This window comes from Heliangelus exortis, chromosome 6, assembly GCF_036169615.1.
Source record: "Heliangelus exortis chromosome 6, bHelExo1.hap1, whole genome shotgun sequence".
NCBI classification, from domain to species: domain Eukaryota; kingdom Metazoa; phylum Chordata; class Aves; order Apodiformes; family Trochilidae; genus Heliangelus; species Heliangelus exortis.
Window position 1 is genome coordinate 11,599,458 of NC_092427.1, and position 17,162 is coordinate 11,616,619.

The following is a 17,162-nucleotide window of genomic DNA, read 5'->3' on the forward strand; positions in this document are numbered from 1 at the left end:
CTGTTCATAACCTTCCCAACTGTGAATTGCAATTTTTCTCCCCTCACTGTTATGGTGATGGTTTGGAACATGGAGATGTTTGGAAAGGGGCAATTTGGCATCAGAAGTCTAAAAAGCAGATACAGATGACATCCTAAATGTATCTTTTATGACTTTGGAATGATTCCCTTAAATTAAGCTCAGAGTGTGTGACAGATTCTGGTAGTGCCGCCAGTAAGGAAATAAAATGTAAAAATCAGGAGGTTCTTAAGTATATGTTGTCTTAAAGATCATGTCCTCTGGATGCCTTGCTTCCCTCATGCCCCTTTGAGCTGTGATGTACCAAGTTCTCCCGCCAAGGAAAGTGCTCCAATAATTTCCAATTGTCTCTTCACCATGTATGCCCTCAACTCCAACATACTTCCAAATTCAAGGCTTACAAAAAATTAAATGCTCCAATAATTCTAAATTGTATCTGTTCAGTGTTACTGGAGCCTGTCCATTCCTTCAGTTTGGGGATTTTGTTTGGTTTGCAGGGAGGGATGAAGAAGTGCTTTCTGTTAGTGCTTCAAATTGGAAGCTGGTCAAATAGCACCATAGCAGAATGATTCAGCAGCCTCTGAGCTGATTCACAGCATAACACAAAACAGGATTAGGAAAACAACAATGCCTGAAGGAGAAAACCCCCACAAAGAACCATGGCAGGAGAACAATACTAGAAAGGAGCAGAGGGAATAATCCTCATTTGGCTTCTGAGGAGCAGGTTGGATAACCTAATAAATGGTTTCCAATGCCCTGAGTTCCCCACTGAGTCACAGGGTTCAGCTGCCCAGATCCAGCCACCACAGCTTAATAAATGGCTCTGTATGGATGGAACCACATTAAGTGTTTCTGTGTGCACACCTGCAGGCTGCTGTCATTTATCTGAGACCACGTTACCCCTCTGGCACAAGATCCCATTTCACAGCATGCTACTTCACAGCAGGCAGGAGCTTATGCAGAACTAGTGGTGGAGGTTCATGACCATTTAGGACAGGAAGCAAAGGAAAAAAAAAAACTAAAGCTGTGAGTCTTCCAGTTGCAAACTAAAAAGTGGGGGTTTCTCAGTCTTATTCAGGATGACACACACAGAGAAATGGCAGCACACTGAAGCAGCAGAGGTCAAGCTAAGTGTATTCCCTAGCACTGTCCTGAGCAGTAGTGAAATTAAACATATATTTCATGATATTCTGAATCAAAGCATCAGGGACCACCTATGGCCAATGCCATGATGGAAGAGGAAAACATCATGTAAAATCTATTCTTTGTGAACTTGAAGTTCCTATTGACAACCTTGTTGCAAATCAGACCATACCTGTTACAGCTGCAGCCTTGGAGCAACAGAGGAAGGCAGGGACTCTCTCAGGAGTTTTACTATATCAGCAATGGTTGACTTACTTCTATGTAGAACATAAAGTCACAACATCATGCAAGTGGCAAAAAATCAGGCAATTATATCACAATTCTGATAGAATAACTATATCCAAAGTTTGGTAGAGAGACACAGAAACAGGGAGGGAAAAAAAATTTCTTATACCATGATCTCTTCTTGTAGACTGAAAAAATGATAAAGTGCATCCTTGTTTAACTGACAGCAGGATGCCTGGAATTTTATAGAAATTGCTACAATGTGATTCCCAGTGGGGAATAACTGAAGCAGGAGAAGAAACCAGCTGTATGTCAACCTGCAGTGGCCCATGATGTAAAAGGAAGTGCCCAATAAACATTTAATAGATAGGAAGATGGCAAATGACTGCCTGGGTTTCTGATAAAAAAGAAAGAATAAACCAAGTCTCTAATCACATCTAATCAGACAACACCATCAGCTGCTAAAAACTTCTAGGAAAAAATAGGTATCAGAGAGATGGCAGCATGCATATCATCTTCAGTAGTGCTTTGGGAGTATTGTAGCCTGCAGAATTTAATTCCCTCTTATTACTTCTGGGCCTGGAGGTGAGAGTCATAAATCAGGACCATTTATAACATGGAATAATGAGGTGAAATACTCATAAGGAGTGTTACATGAGAAAATCCTTTGGGACTGTGTGTAACACTTCCAGACCTTGAGGATAGCATTAAAAATTCATTTGTTGGTAACATCTATTCTTCTCTAATTTCTGTACTGGGTTTTTCTTCTTTTCTCCCAGCATCTCCAAATTTTGCTGTCATGTGGCATTCGTTCCACCCTTCCTCCCTGCTGCCTTAAATATATGTTTATAACAAAATCATAGGAAAGCATTCCATGCTTAAAAAGATGGGCAGGTTTTAAGTTACACTGTATTTACTTGTAAGGGCTTTTAATATCAGAGGAGCTTTCCCAGGGAGTTTTGCTCCGATTTCAGGACCCCCATTGTTTTTATACAGGGCTATTTGGTCCCATTTCGAAGGTGGCTACATTTTGAGAAATAAAGACTGCAATGCTATAAAATAAAATAAAATTACATTGTCTCTACCTTTCTTTTACCCTACCATCTACTAAGTTAAAAAAAAAAATAATTCCCAACCCATGGTATGTTAGAGTTTTGTTTTCTGAGTAACAAGACTAATCATGTTTCCTCTGCTTGAGGTCTCTCTCTTCTCTTCATTTTCTTCTAGGTCCTCTGGATCCACACTGACGTAGAAATATCCCATGATGGAGAAAATAATGCACACAGCAAAGAGGAGAACAGTGAACATGACAAATTCAGCCCACTAGGAAAGAAAAAAGAACAGCAGGTCAGGGGACCCCAGACTCCCAGTCCAAAGGATTTCTCTGAACTTCCAAGTGCTTTTTAAAGAGCTGGGTAAAAACTATTTTTTAGCTTGTGAGATTGCTCACAAGCTAGAAACTTTCTCATCCTGTTTTCCAGAATGTAATTATATTGCATAATGTAATTGTGAACATGTGATTTACCTTTAAACCTTTAATTAGATTGGGCTAGTTTCATTAAATCTTTTCTTAAATGCTATCCTGATTGGAACATACCTACCTGAACTTTTTGCCCACAAGATGCCTTTGAGAGAGGCAGCCAGAAATGAGCCTTATTTCACACTTCCATGCACTCATCCCAGGAGTCTGATAGCCTCAATTAAACTTCCCCATGCAAGCCTGACATCTCAGGGGTGCCACAGGCAGCTGGCCCTGCAGGGGTCCCAGGCTAAATGCCTGAGGGGGCTGCTTGCCCACTGGCTAGCTGGACGAAGGCAAGCTGCTTTTGGGAAGCAACTCCAAAGCATGGCTGGCATCATGCCAAGGCTCCAGGCCCAAATACAGGCTGCTTGCCTAGGGCCGAGCTCCAGCAAGCAGATCCCTATTATTTACTGCCACTGGGAGGACTGGGGAGAGCCATTGCTCCAGAGGGTTACACTGCTGAGGGCAACTTGCAGGCAACTGGGTGCAGGCTACCATCAGCTCATTGCAGGAGCCTGAGGCCATACAGAGAAGCTGTGCCCACAGGACACACACACCCAGAAAGCACCATCCGGGTCCATTTTGAAGCTTTACCTCTGTTTTAAGAGCTGAGCCATACCTGTGCCATTGGTGCAGCCTCTGCAACAACGAGCACAAGGGTATTTCCAACAGCCACGGTGAGCAGCCAGCCTGCCTGCAGCACTGACTTCATGCTGGCTGGAGACTGAAAAGAGAAGGGCCTGGTCAGTGGGTATCACACTGTGCCCTTCTGGCCTGGGTCACCCTGTGATGTCCTGCCTGGTGTAGGTGTCACTGGGATCAGCCTAGGAGGAGGTGATGGATTTTCCTTTGTGCAGAGCCTCCTTTGTGGTTAATTTTAAAAGCTGCATACAAGGAGCTTTTAAAACATGTCCTCCAGGAGGACACATGAAGTAGGTGATGATGTTTTTGCAGAGCGGGGTCCTTATCATCCCCAACCTGCACCATCTGAACTTGTAAGATCAGGAAGACCATGGAGCCACACAATGCTCCCTGCAACTTGGAGCCTGGTGCCCTGTGGCTGTACCTGTTTCCAGATCTGGAAAACAGACCAGATCTTGACGTCAAGCTTTCTGCTGATGACAAATTTCCCACATCCCATGACAGATCATGGCACTGGATTAACCACCCTCACTAATAAATTAACATCTAAATTTTAGTCAAAAGATAAATTTGAGAAGCTTCAGCTCTTTGATTTAGCAATGTCTTAGTCAGGTCTTCTCATAAACCTTCTTCTGATACAGCATAGCACACTATTGTCAAATCATCCCTTTCACACTCATTACCCTTTGCTCTGTTGTTACTGATTTGGGAAGGCTTAGAACCCTTCAATATTTCAGCTTAAAGCTAGTTTGAAGTTCCCATGCCACCCACTAGTCCTTCAGATACCTTTGCTTTTTTGTCACTGTAAAACATGTACCACAAAATACTCAACTGAGAGAAAAATCAGATATTACAGTATACAGAGCTTTCACATTAAAATACACTTCTATCCAGTTCTGTTCTATGTTCTCAGTTTTAACAGAAAAAGAGTTTCCTGAGTATAATAGAGAAACGATATCTTTAGAACATGAATTAATTTAGCTTGAGGGCACCCAGCAAGCAGCATTATATTCCCACTTTTTGTTGAAGCACAGACAATGTTGTCATGCCATATGACACATTACAGTCAATGGCAGATGCAGAAATATATCCTGAAGTCTAATTGTGAGCTCCTTATCTTTAAGTGGCATACCTGAGAATAGGAGAAGGCCAGACCTGTAATGGAGAACATCACCTCCCCAGCAGATATTAATAAGTATTGTGGTAACTGCCAAGCCATATGGACATTGTTGGCTTTGATATCTTCTGATTTCCATATCTTAACAGCACCTCCAGAAGCCTAGCAGGATAATAAAGGTAGATCCATTAGCTGCTAAAAGGTAAGTTCCTTCTCAGCCTGGACAGCAACAGTAAATTTACCAAAACAAAGTTTTAAGCAAAGGTGGAAGCCCTGGAAACAAAACTACAGGTCTGACTCCTGCCATTTCTAAGCCTGTTGGGAACAGTCTAACTCCTACTGCACAGGGCAGAGGTGGCAGGATGGAAGTGTCCTGGCTCATTCAGGTACCACAAGAGTTACATGAATTACTCCAATCTGTCAGCTTGCCTTCTGTAGTGGCACAAGTTGGGAAAAACTTCTGTAGTTGGGAAAAGCCTGTGTGGTACTTGTTCAGAGCCCATGACCTGCTGTTGTCCCTAAGGACAAAAAAGAATGAGCAGATAAACTCTTATTGCATCCATGTAGCCATGGCTCCCCTTTCACTGGCACTGCACAATTCCCCTCCTATAATGCTGACACCCAAACAAATCCAGTTCAGGAATACCAAGGGTAGGAGAGATTGCCTCATTTCAGGTGTGTCCAGATACTTATGGTACCTGTATTTGTAGCTATTTTTTGTTTGTAATTAATATTGCCTCTGGTGTAGAGGCTGAGGCAGATAGATTTGACCAGGAGCCAGGAAAATGCTAGGCTGAAATTACTTCAGGCAGAAGTAAGTACTGTTTAAGTACAGTACTTGGGAAAATACAAAGGATGTTTATGAAATGTTATTTAATCACCATGCAGAGAGGCAAATCAGAAGGCTAAAAGGGGTGAGAGGAGAGCTGTGCATTGCTCTTTAGCCCATAAAGAAATGTCACAAGCACCACACTATTAACAGGCTGTGTAGAAGACAGCATTCCCATGATGTAAGTATCAGTTCAGCCACATTAGCAGACTAATATATTGCCATTCTTGGTTCTTCTATATAGCATTCCTGGCAGAGGAGTCAGGCTCAGTACAAATCACTGCAATAATTAAAAATTTTTTTTGCCTGGAGCAAATTAATTCTCTAGAGAAGAAGGAAACCACCGGGAGAGAGACAGAAAAACAGAGGGTGAAAAATATTAAAGGACTAGCACAGAGTCCAGAGGGGCTGAGGCACAGTCACCCCTGAGCAGCCATGACCACTGAGGGGACATCTGTAGATGAGACCACAAGTAAGAATGCTTGTCCCCAGTGATGTGGCACACATCTACCTCAACTGGCTCTGACTCAGTTGCATTACCAGAGGTGCTGGGGCAATAATCTTATTGTAATATTCTTCATGTAGCTTCTCTACTCGGTTTCTCATCTGGTGAAAGAGACTTGCAGCCATAGAAGAAGGGTCTGGCCAGCATCACTTCAAGTGTGTATGTGCTCTCTGTATATAAATCTCTGCATTCACAGATGGCAGCATCTGCCTGTTCCCTACAGAACTCTGTATCCTGCTCCAGCTACTGGAGTTAAAAAAAAACAAAAACAAAAAAACCTTAAAAATGCCAGGTGTTTTGCAGCTATGTTTTTCCCCTACGCATTTGGACCCTGCAGACACGAACAGTTCCCATTAATTGCCCAACAGGGAGATGCTACTGCCAGGGAGTAGATGACAGCAGTTTGCTCTTCTCATCACAACACAGTAGTCGAAGTCCCAGAGGGCAGCTTAACAGTGTGTCCTGTCAGACCTGGTTTGTCTGTGTGCCTGTGCAGTGGAAAGGTTAAAATGGGAACTTAGCTGATCACGTTCATCTCCATGGTTCCTGCCAGCTGGACCAGGTTTGGAGCAGCATGCCTAAGAGGCTGGCAGGAAGGGAAAGAAATCCACCCTCTGAACAGTGCTCACCCCCCATCATGGATGGGTTGTTCAGAAAACCATGCCTTGACTTTACACTAAGCTCCAAATGAGCTCTACAGACAATGAGAGGGGGAAAAACAGATACACAATCTCACCAACCTCCTCCCTCAACACTTATTAATTCTTTCAGAGTTGGAAGGGACCTCTAGAGATCACCTAGTCCAACTCTCCCAGTAAAGCAGGATCACCTGGAGCACATACACAGGAGAGCATCCAGGCAGGTTCCAAATATCTCCAGAGAAGGGGACTCCACAAGCTCCCTGGGCAGCCTGTTCCAGTGCTTTGCCACCCTCATAGTAAAAAAGTTTCTTCTTATGTTTAAATGGAACTTCCCATGTCCCAGCTTGTGCCTGTTGCCCCTCACCCTGTCACAGGGAACTACTGAGGAGAATCCAGCTCCACCTTCCTTGCTTTGTCCTTTTTCCACCCCTTTCCATAATCCATAAGTCTTAGAAAATCATCATTTAGGTCAGTAAGTTAAGTAGGAGAATTGGTGTATCTGTTTCCACAGTTTCAGACGTGAGGTAACACCAGGCACTGTATTTTGAAGACCACAGCAGAGTCAGGTCTTGACAGACTATAGTAGCTCTTTGCAGTGTGCTGGGTAAATGTTAACTGAAGAAGGATGGCACGAGACCAGCACAAACCATGGATCACTTGATTTTCAATCAAGGGGAATTTACCTCAAGGAAAAGATCTTACATCTTGTTTAATCCATGACATCTGACAAGATCACAGTGTAAGGTGGAATAAGTACCTTGTTTACACAAGTGCCAAAACTTTTTACTAGCCCCTGCACAACAGACTGCCTTCAGATGGCTAGTGCCTGGGTCTTGCAGGATGAAGAAAGCAAGTGAGAGTCACAAAAATAAGAGCAAAACCACTGCCAAAGACTAGAACAGAAGGAGGTGGTTACCAGCAAAGGGACACTTACATTAGTTATCACGATGGTATATGATGCACCAAAATCAAGCAGCCCTAGCTCTAGGGTGAACTCTTCTGCTTCAATTATGCATTTTCCATTATTATATCTAGAAAAAAGGATGAAGAACAATATTTCCCAGTTACTCCCATAGACAAAGAGTACAGAACAGAGCTATCAAACATGGAGTAGGGAGAATGTATGATATAAAGCTGCAGCAATGTTTATGTCAGATGATCACTACAGTTCTTGTCATCTTTACCTTCCAGAAACACTTAAGCACTGCTTGGAGTTCACCTAATGACCTGTGCTATTGCTAACATTTTAATATTACTTCTGCTTTTTCCTCCTCCAAACTTCCATCCACTCCTTTAGGAACTATAGGCCAGACAAGTTAGCCAGGCTCAAGCAGCCTCCAGGAAATCAGAGATATGCACCCACAAGCCACTTTGTTTCCTTTCAAGAGAGCAAATTAGTCTTTGTTTGCTCTTCTGATTTTGGATGTGTGAGGTGGCACAGAGGATCAGCAGCATTGCCACAACGCTGCTGCATCCTGCAAAATTGCAGCAATAAATATTTTGGATGGAGCTGATGGAGAGGGAAGTCATGAAGCTTGTTCTGAAACATTGCAAATATCAGAAATACCTTTACAAGAGCCAACTCAAATGCTGCCAAACCAAAGCCATATGGAGCCCCTCTCAAACAAACCCAGCCTGCAAAGCCATGTAATATTATTTGGTGTTACCAGCCCACATACCAACATTCAGTAACATGGAATATGAATTGGCCTTTTCCTGAGAGCAACCTATCACTAAGAGCTTGGGCCTCAGAGAATATCAAACCAGAGCAGACATCAAATGGCAGAAGGAGCTTCACCGTGTCCCACCCTAGACTGCTGACAGACCAGGCCTTCACATAATGAGAATGAAAGTCAAGTACTATATGTGGACTTCATCAAAAGCCCTTTTGAGTTTCCAAAATTCCCCTGACCTCACTTGGAGAAAAGTCAGATTATCTCCTAAAATAGGATGTCATTATACTCATGTCATGTGAGTAGATTTTCCAAGGTTTGTCCCTACTGATTTCATCTTACCAAAACAGTAACAGCCATGGGATAGGAGCTATACCAGACACTGTTTGGAGTCTGAATCTGTTCAACTGCATATTAGACAGAGGGATATTGATTTGCTGTCCTTTGGCTTGGACATTTTGCAGGCTAAATTCATGGTGTTACTGCACACACATGAGTGGCTTGGAGCACCTGCTCTGTGCAGAGCTGATAATTCTGCTGTTTTACAAACATCTGCCTCCACAACCAAGTGCCAAGAAAATTTTAACAAAGGTTTTGCTAGTTACCAAAGAAAATCCCCATTGTACCCAAGGAGAGACCTCAGCAAGGACCTTCAGCACAGCAAAGGAAACTTACTTGTCCCTCTCTAGCAGCAAGTACTCAGAAGTGCTGTAGTTTTTCTGAACAGCAAAGAATCGTTTGCTGTCAATGGTGAGATTGACATCTTGGCTCAAACCATTAATAAATCTGCAAGGAAAGCATATTTCATTGAATTGTCAGCCAGGGCAGGAGAAGCACATCATCAGACACTTCAGAAGTGTGCTCTCTCCCCTCAGAGCATTCTGTAACTCCATAGGGCTATGGCAGCCTCTCCTGCAAGCTACCAAAGTATTCATCTGATTTCCTGCCTGTTTTCTCAATACAAGATTAGTTTTCCTTTCAAGTAATCTCTTCTCAGAAACCTTCAAAGATTGCTCCATGGCTGTTCAAGAGGACAGAGCCCCAGCCCAGGTTAGGAAAATCCAAAGTTGGTTGTCCTGATGAGCATGTGCACTATGCTGGCAAACTTTTCAAGGACTTTCTACAAGTGGGAAAGACTTTTTGAGAACAATAAAAAGTTTTCATCAAAAGCAAAACTTTCATGGGAATGGTCAGGTTTGGGTTTTTTTTATCAGTGCCTAGATGCTTTTTCATACACAGAAGAGTCTCCTTTTGACAACTCAAAAATTGTTAGCAAAACCAAAAACTTTCATTTGATCTGACCATGTTTTAAAATAAATAAAATGGTTTTTATTTCTTAAAATGTGGGCAACACTCCTGGAGGTATTCAGGAGCTTAACACAGGTACCTTCTTAATGGATTTTTTTTTTTCCTAGTGCAACATCTTCACAAATTTTTGAAGGGGAAGTTTTGGAATTCTGTCAAAAATGTTCACTGGAAGATAAAAACCGTACCTGTCTGAAGGTATTAATCAAGTCTCCAAGGTGTTGTTAGACAGCAGAAGCCTTCACAAACACAGGGCTATGAAGAGATACTGCTCTTCTGCTACTGACAACACAGGCTTTCAAGATAAGGGAATTTTTCATTGTTTTAAACTATCTAAAGTTGTTTTGTTTTGTTTTTTGATTGTTTGGTTTTTTGTCTGGTTGGGTTTTGATTGGCGGTTTCTTTGTGTACTTTGTGTTGGTTTTGTTTGTTTGTTTTTTAAATTGCAACTTGTACAAATCCTTCAGGAAATACAACTGGTATCCTCCTTTTTTTTTTTTTTTCCTTTAAAATCTGTTTCTTATGCATCTCAGCACCCTCACATAGCTCTGGTGATGTTGTGCTGGAGGGAAGTGTGACCTCAGTGAGATATGGCATCTGGGCAGACTGGTGAAAGACTCTTCATAGACTCAGATCTGGATAGTAGACAAGGTGCTTAAGCAGAATTGGTGCCCAGCTGAATTGTTAACACAGCTATAAAACTGTCACTGTATCCAATTTGGTAGGTGTTTATGCATGAGGTTGGATAAGATAAGTGAACACTGTGGGTTGGCCAATTTGCAGGGGACAAATGGCAATGGTCCCTTTCCAGATTGCTTCTTCCCTTCCTTTTCCAAAGAGGTGGGACACTGTGAGATGAATTTACCACTCCTCAGTGATGAATTCCACCATCTCAGCCCAGACTATCCTAGGCAGTGAGCAGCAATAACACTCAGCTCTGCATGGCAAGTGTGGGAGATAACACACTGTCAGCCTCTGCAGCTGAGACTGCATGAGACATGTGGACTAGATTCCAACCTGAGAACATCTGGGTTATGTTACATACAGTTTGAATTAGACAAAAGCCATTTCCCCCCCCCCCCCCCCCACCTACAAATCCTTTAAAAAAACCTGTTCTTACCTAACAGCTGCCAAACCATTTTCTGGCTTTGCTGCCAAGTCTGTAACCTAGAGGGGAAAAAAAAAAAAAAAAAAAAAAGAAAAGAAAAAGAGAAAAGAAACATTTATTAATGCTGCTTTATAAACAATGTGTAGCAGAAAATACTAGTGTCTGTGGAGTTGCAAAGTTCATGGAGACTGACTGGACTCTCACAAAAACTTTACACCAGGCCACAGAAGTAAAATCCTGGTACAACGAAGCCAACGGCAAAAATTTCTTTTCCACCAAGGATTTAAGATGAGCTCATTTTTTTTCCCCCTTATCCCCTGTTTAACAAAGACTACAGAATTTAAGTCTGTCACCTGTCCACTGAGGCATGTAACACCCTCCAAAACACCCTTGTCTTGGTGTGAAGATAGCAAAAGAGCACTATCCATACTAGCCTCTTTCAATCATTAATAACAATGAAACATGAGTGCCTTATGCCTAACAAAATCTGAAATGCCTAACTTTCACACCTTGATTCTTGGCACACTCATACACTTGACAGAAGCCTAAAAGCCAATAGGAACTGCTAGGTTACTATTCTGATCATTATGTATCACTCCTATTTTCCCTGACCCTCAAGAGATTAATTATGATGCTCTATGGTGTAGGCAGACAGCATGAGACCAAGATACACTGAGCTTGTTTGCACTCACAACCTCTGCAGACACATCTTAGAAATGGCCAACCCATTGGGCACACTGGGGAGTGAGAGTGCCACTCCTGGAGATGTCAGAGCATCAGCTCAATAGTTAACATGATCAACATTCATTTGAGGAGAGTCTATTTGGGGTCCAATGCTGAAAAATGACAGATTATATGTCATACGAAAAGACTACACAGCAAGCTTCTTGGCTGGTAGAAATCCACAGTTGGGCCATGTCCACTAAAGTTGACAGGGCAATTTCATATTGCCCTGCCCAGAGAACCTAGACAAGCCAAAAGGGGGCAAATCTACTTTCAGAAACTAGATTTCTCTTAACATTTTCTAGACCTTTCTTGACACTTATCTTCTGATGCTAAACCCTGAACTTCTAAGACGAAAGATCCAGAATTTCAGTATACATGTAAAATGGCTTTTGTACTTCAGTGTGATGTGCTGATCCACAAATAATGTCTGTCCTAAATGATAAATAGCTACAGTGAATAATAAATGTCAGAGCAATAAATAATAAACAACATCATCATTTTTTTCAGTGGGAGACACATGGGGATTAACACTCTCCTTGTTGCAGCCAGGCCAGCCAAATTATTACTTGCTTTCATCAATGATCCCCAGAGCTCTCAAACTCATTTCCTGCCCACTCAACAGCCCACAAAGGAGAAGAAACCAATTTCAGTTTGGCTCCTTCCAGGAAAGCACCCCCATCTGAGTCAGGGGGTCAGACCCAGCAGTGATGAAGGCTGGCGTGGGCCATAGCTACTCAAGCCCTGCAACACAGCAATGCTGGAAAAGTGATTATCAGTTCCCACTGTCTTCCATACCTCCCTTATATACAGCTGAGAACGATGGGTCAGTAGCATCACCCAAAATAACTGCTGTGTACATGGGAATCTGCCTGTGCCAGGGTGAGCTTTAATTTAAACATAGGCTTGATAGCTCAAGCAGCACAGGGAGTACTAAAGCTTAGAGGCTGCTTTGCTCCACCCTGTCACAGGCACTGTCTTCTTGAGGTCTATATGAAAGTGACCGTATATTTCTTAATTTCTTAAGAGCACACAGTCATCAGGTCACAGAGAAACTTAACAAGACTGGGTCATAATGATCCCCAGGCTCTAAACTATAAAGCAGCAGAAAACTCCAAATGGCAGGGCCAAATAAATCCTTAAAACTCCACATTTTTTTTTTTAATTTGTGTGATTTCTACTTCACAACACTGAATGCTTAGTGTGGCAATCCTGCAAGATAGGAGGCTGACTAACTGCAAAGATAATTGGTATTTTAGCATGAGGACAGATTCTGATGGCATTTACAAACATAGACACACACCTGCCACAATGTACAATAGCACCATTTCTTTCAAGAGAGCTTCCTAGGATACAGCTGCATGTTAAAGATATCAGAATCTGGCCCTATAGATCCCCCGTGCCTCTCTATCATTGTTGTGGCAATACACAAAAGTCCAAACACAGACAGCTCTGCTGCAGAGCCTGAAATGAACTTAATCATTTATTCTGTTCAGCAAAACAAATGGACTGTCTGTGCACTTTCACTAAATGCTTGCAATAACTAAGCCTGGAATCATTCCTCTGATGCTTTTATTCCATGCCCAGCCCTAGAGCCTCTTTAATATCTTTACTTTACGGAACCATCTTTGGGGGGAAATCTTTGGTTGTTTTCTCAGCTTTCTCAAGCTCTGATGCCTAGCAGGCATAACTCTGCTCTCCCACTGCAATATTCACTGGATTAAAATGTGCCCAGCAACTCTCAGGTGCTTCAATGCCTCCATTAATCAGCCAGCAGCAGGGTGGACAGACCCAGTGCCTCTAGCTAAGGAGTCAGGTTTAGAGCATCTGAGAGCAATCAGGCAGACATTGCAACTGAGCAAATGAATTAATGAGCTGATTACCCAATTGTATCATCACAGCCATTGAATTAATACTGTATTTACACTTCACTCCCACACTTACTAAGCGGCTTGATAGGCTTCCTTCTGCCTCAAAAATAATTAAGCTGTATACTGTTTTTTCCTTCACGGTGTAGTTAAAAACAAGAGACAGTCCTTGATGTTGCAGTGTGAAGAGAAGGCTCTGTTGCTCTCCATTCAATATTAATTTTGAGTACTCAGCTGGGTTCTGTGGAAAAAACAAAATTAGTTACACTCTACCTTCAGATGAGAAAGGATCTGACCCTTCCCACTACAAACAACCCTACCCTCTCTTCAAGGGAGCCTGTAAAGAGAAGTTAACAGCAGGCAGGTTTTCTACAGCAAAGGACCTATGCTGAATTACAGGCTTTGGGCTGGCAAAGCCAGAGCTTGGAGTACCTTCCCTCGCCAGATGCAACCTGAAGGCACTTCCTGCCCACACAACCACCCTTTCTCCAGTGGTACCTCATCTGAAATATGGAAAAAATGGCAGCCAATGGACTGCTGAGTGAGTATAACCTGTAAAGTACTCTGGAAGCTGAAACGTGAAACAATGCAGTGCCCAAGCCCAATTGACTGCCTTCCTGTTTGTTTCCTCCACTGCAGGTAAATATTTTCAGATGCCACCCAGGTCCCAGCAGCAATGCCTGCACTAGGTGCTGAGATGCAAACTAAATGTCTATAAATTATCACCTCAGGACAACTATCCTTTATTCCTAACTACAGGTGAATGTAGCTAGGAATACAGTGGCACATATATGCTTACCTGAAAAGCCTTCACAGGCTGCTGAAATATATCCTGGTCTTGGACCGTCACTTGAACAGGATTCTTTGCCAAATTCAGGACCCGAATTAAACTTTCTTCAGGGATTAGTTGAGGCATATCAGTTTCCTAATTAAAGTAAAAGACTATAAGTACCATCTGTATGTTTTATTAGCACTTCAATATCTTTTAATTTTTAGCCATAATAGTCTTCCTCTCTGTAATGACACTTTTTCATTCCTTACTCATCAGAAGATGAAGTGAGAGAAAACTGAGCATAAATCTCATTTAGGAAGGTTTCCCCATAGTTGTTCAATAGCCAGCCCATTGTTCCTCCCAAAAACTGCTCTTCACACCACTAATCATACAGGCTACACAACTGCTGGGTAGGTAGAACAATGTCACTGCTTTCATTACACAGCTCCCTAGTGCCTGGATTTAACCAACTGCCATATCAGAACAGAAAAAATTGTGTGTAGCTTTCAAAAGTGGTGACCAGAATACTTATTTTCCACTGCAGTCAGTGACTAGGAAAAAAACTAGGCCAGAAAGCTAAGAAGTTATGAAAATCCCAGTCCAGCTCCATGTCTGTAATGGGTGTTTTTGCACTACTTCACACAATGCTATTTAACAGCCAGCTGTGTAGATCTTATTCCCTTATTTCTGAGAAAGGGAAGACAATGCCTTCATCTCAGAACTATCTCTTTCTGTCAGGAACAATTTCCCAGAAACAGTACTTCCATCAGCATTGTCAGTCTTGGAATTCCCTCAGACCTAAAACATTTTGGTTTTTTCCCTAAAACTTTTCTTTTTTTTCCCCTCCCTTTAGTTTCAAGTAGCTGCCAGGAACACTTCAGAGTTATTAATTTTTCCTCTCTCATCTTGTAATTTGGGTAATGCAGGCAGGGTAGTGTGAATCTAACAGGGAGGGGGACACTGCTTTGGATTTCTGCTCTGGCCAAGAGATCTGGTAATGGTATCCAACCAGTTACTTTGGCTTTTTGCCCATGCTGCCTACAGTCAAGCCAAATTGGGACATCCTTTCCACCTCTTCGCTAGAGCTTTTAGTGGCCTTCAGGGTAAAATTTCCATGCACAGGCAGTGGAGAATCTCTAACTCACCTTGCCTCTGCCCAGAGGAGTCACCCACAGCCAGAACAGACCTTCAGTGCTCGGCCAGAGCTGGCAGCGCTGGCAGTGAGATCATTTCTTTGCTCACATTAAGAGATCAGAAAGACGACCTGAACCCACAAAGTCTCATTTCAGCAGGAGACTTGTCAGTGGATTCACCTGAGGAACCAGCAAATGTTAATCCAGGGCTGTGTGCCAGCCACTCCAACAGAACATTTCAGTATACACGGAATCTTTAGAAATAAATCCTACAGTGATTTTCATGAGCCAAAGGTCAGCCAAGTCTGCACCAGGCTGGTCAGGGGCCAGAAACAAACGGTACAAATCTGCAGGGGCAAACATTCAATTTACAAGAGATTTGCTGTTATCCTCTCCGGGAAAGCCTGGCAGTTCCCCACGCCTGCAACTACGGAAGCATCTGCATCCACCTGCCTCACTGGAGAAACAATTTGGCTTGTAAAAAACCACATCCCCCCCTAAAGTACAAAAGTAATTCAATTACAAAAACAAAACCACCACATACACACACACAAAACCACCAAACTGTAAAGGACAGGCAAACTACAGCAAGAAATAGGAAAGAGAACAGACTACCTTTTGGGAATTAATCACTAGTATTAACCAGATGTCTGCCAACCATTTTGACAGTGAAAATCTAGAATATAGGCCAATACAGATGACTGGCACAGCAAAAGTGCAAAGACTAGAAAGCAAGATAGAGACAAAGGAAAGGAAAAGTAGACAAAGAAAGAATTATCATTAGCAACTGGAAAAGTATATGCTTAGTGGCAAAGAACTTATTAAAAAATTACCATTGAGGAGAACGATGGTTAAAAGGATTATCTAACAGTCAGCAATAAAAACACCCCAGAGAAAGAAAGGATTTCCGAGGAATCCTTTGTTCTATACTTACATTGATTTTGACTTCTATAATGGCTGCAAGTCCAAATGCCAGCCCTGCAAGGATCATACCTGTTGCCATTTTCCTAATAGGTCTATGGAGCAAATAAAAGAGTAACCATTAAGAAAATGTAATTTAAAATATAGAACAACCCCTAGAGCCAAAGATGTGCCAAACCCATGTAATAAACTGTCCAATAGGTGGCACTGGGGATGACATGCTGTTTAAATTGCTAGTCATTAAACTTAAAAACTATTCTATTATTCTGTACGAGGCCAGCACTGAGGCCAATTAAAACTGATAAGCCATGAAAAAAAGTTTTTTGCTTGCAAGTTTCATATTGTCTTCTCCCTCTCTCTTCTAGTGGGAATAGCTCATGGTATTATGTTAAACTGTGATGTTGGAAGCAGCACTGGAAATGATGTATCTGCAAGTCCCATTTGGGAAAGGCAAAAGAAAAGTAGCATGCTATAGAAGCAAGAACGAGGAGCAGAAAAATGTGTAGTTTGTGTCATCAATGTTTCTGACCATCTGTGGCATCATTCTGGATTATTTCTCATGCCAATACATTTACATTTCTAGAGAACAAAAAGCTTGCTTCTGAACTTGGAGCAAAACTAGTGCAACTCTATCAGAGTTACGTGAGACAATCTGGTATGAACCAGAATAAAGTAGGTCCAGTGTGGCAAGTCCAAACTGAGAACTGAGCTGTTCAGATCTGAAACAAATCTGGTTCTAAATTCAGTTGTCTCCACTCTTTGTGGTAGTCTGGGTTGACGTTCCAAATTGACTGAGGGAAATTCTGAGCAGGAACCCAAATTCTGTCTGCCAGTTACATGCCCTGCAATAAGAAAATATTTACTGCCTACATCTTGTAATAACAAAATGGCTTTGATCTTCAGTGCTGCATTGGGACTTTGTACTACAAACTTTTGAGGTCACATAGACTAATGCTCTGCAGGATACAGTCTTTCCACAGCCACCTCTACAGCTCAACTGGCTGGGGGTTCATATCC

General features: G+C 42.2%; 1 protein-coding gene across 9 annotated transcripts in view; it reads right to left on the reverse strand.

Annotated features, from left to right (window-relative positions):
* Positions 1-1,375: 1,375 nt before the first annotated feature.
* SLC15A2 (solute carrier family 15 member 2) overlaps positions 1,376-17,162 on the reverse strand; it is a 63,402-nt gene continuing 47,615 nt past the window's right edge. For all 9 annotated transcript variants that reach the window (XM_071746666.1, XM_071746670.1, XM_071746671.1 and 6 more), the window contains 9 exons: positions 16,159-16,240; positions 14,119-14,244; positions 13,396-13,560; positions 10,741-10,787; positions 8,991-9,101; positions 7,577-7,673; positions 4,683-4,829; positions 3,528-3,632; positions 1,376-2,709 (listed from right to left, as the gene is read on the reverse strand). In XM_071746666.1, the coding sequence (XP_071602767.1) occupies positions 2,533-2,709; positions 3,528-3,632; positions 4,683-4,829; positions 7,577-7,673; positions 8,991-9,101; positions 10,741-10,787; positions 13,396-13,560; positions 14,119-14,244; positions 16,159-16,240 (1,057 nt within the window). In that variant the 3' untranslated portion in view covers positions 1,376-2,532. The remainder of the gene's footprint in view (positions 2,710-3,527; positions 3,633-4,682; positions 4,830-7,576; positions 7,674-8,990; positions 9,102-10,740; positions 10,788-13,395; positions 13,561-14,118; positions 14,245-16,158; positions 16,241-17,162) is intronic.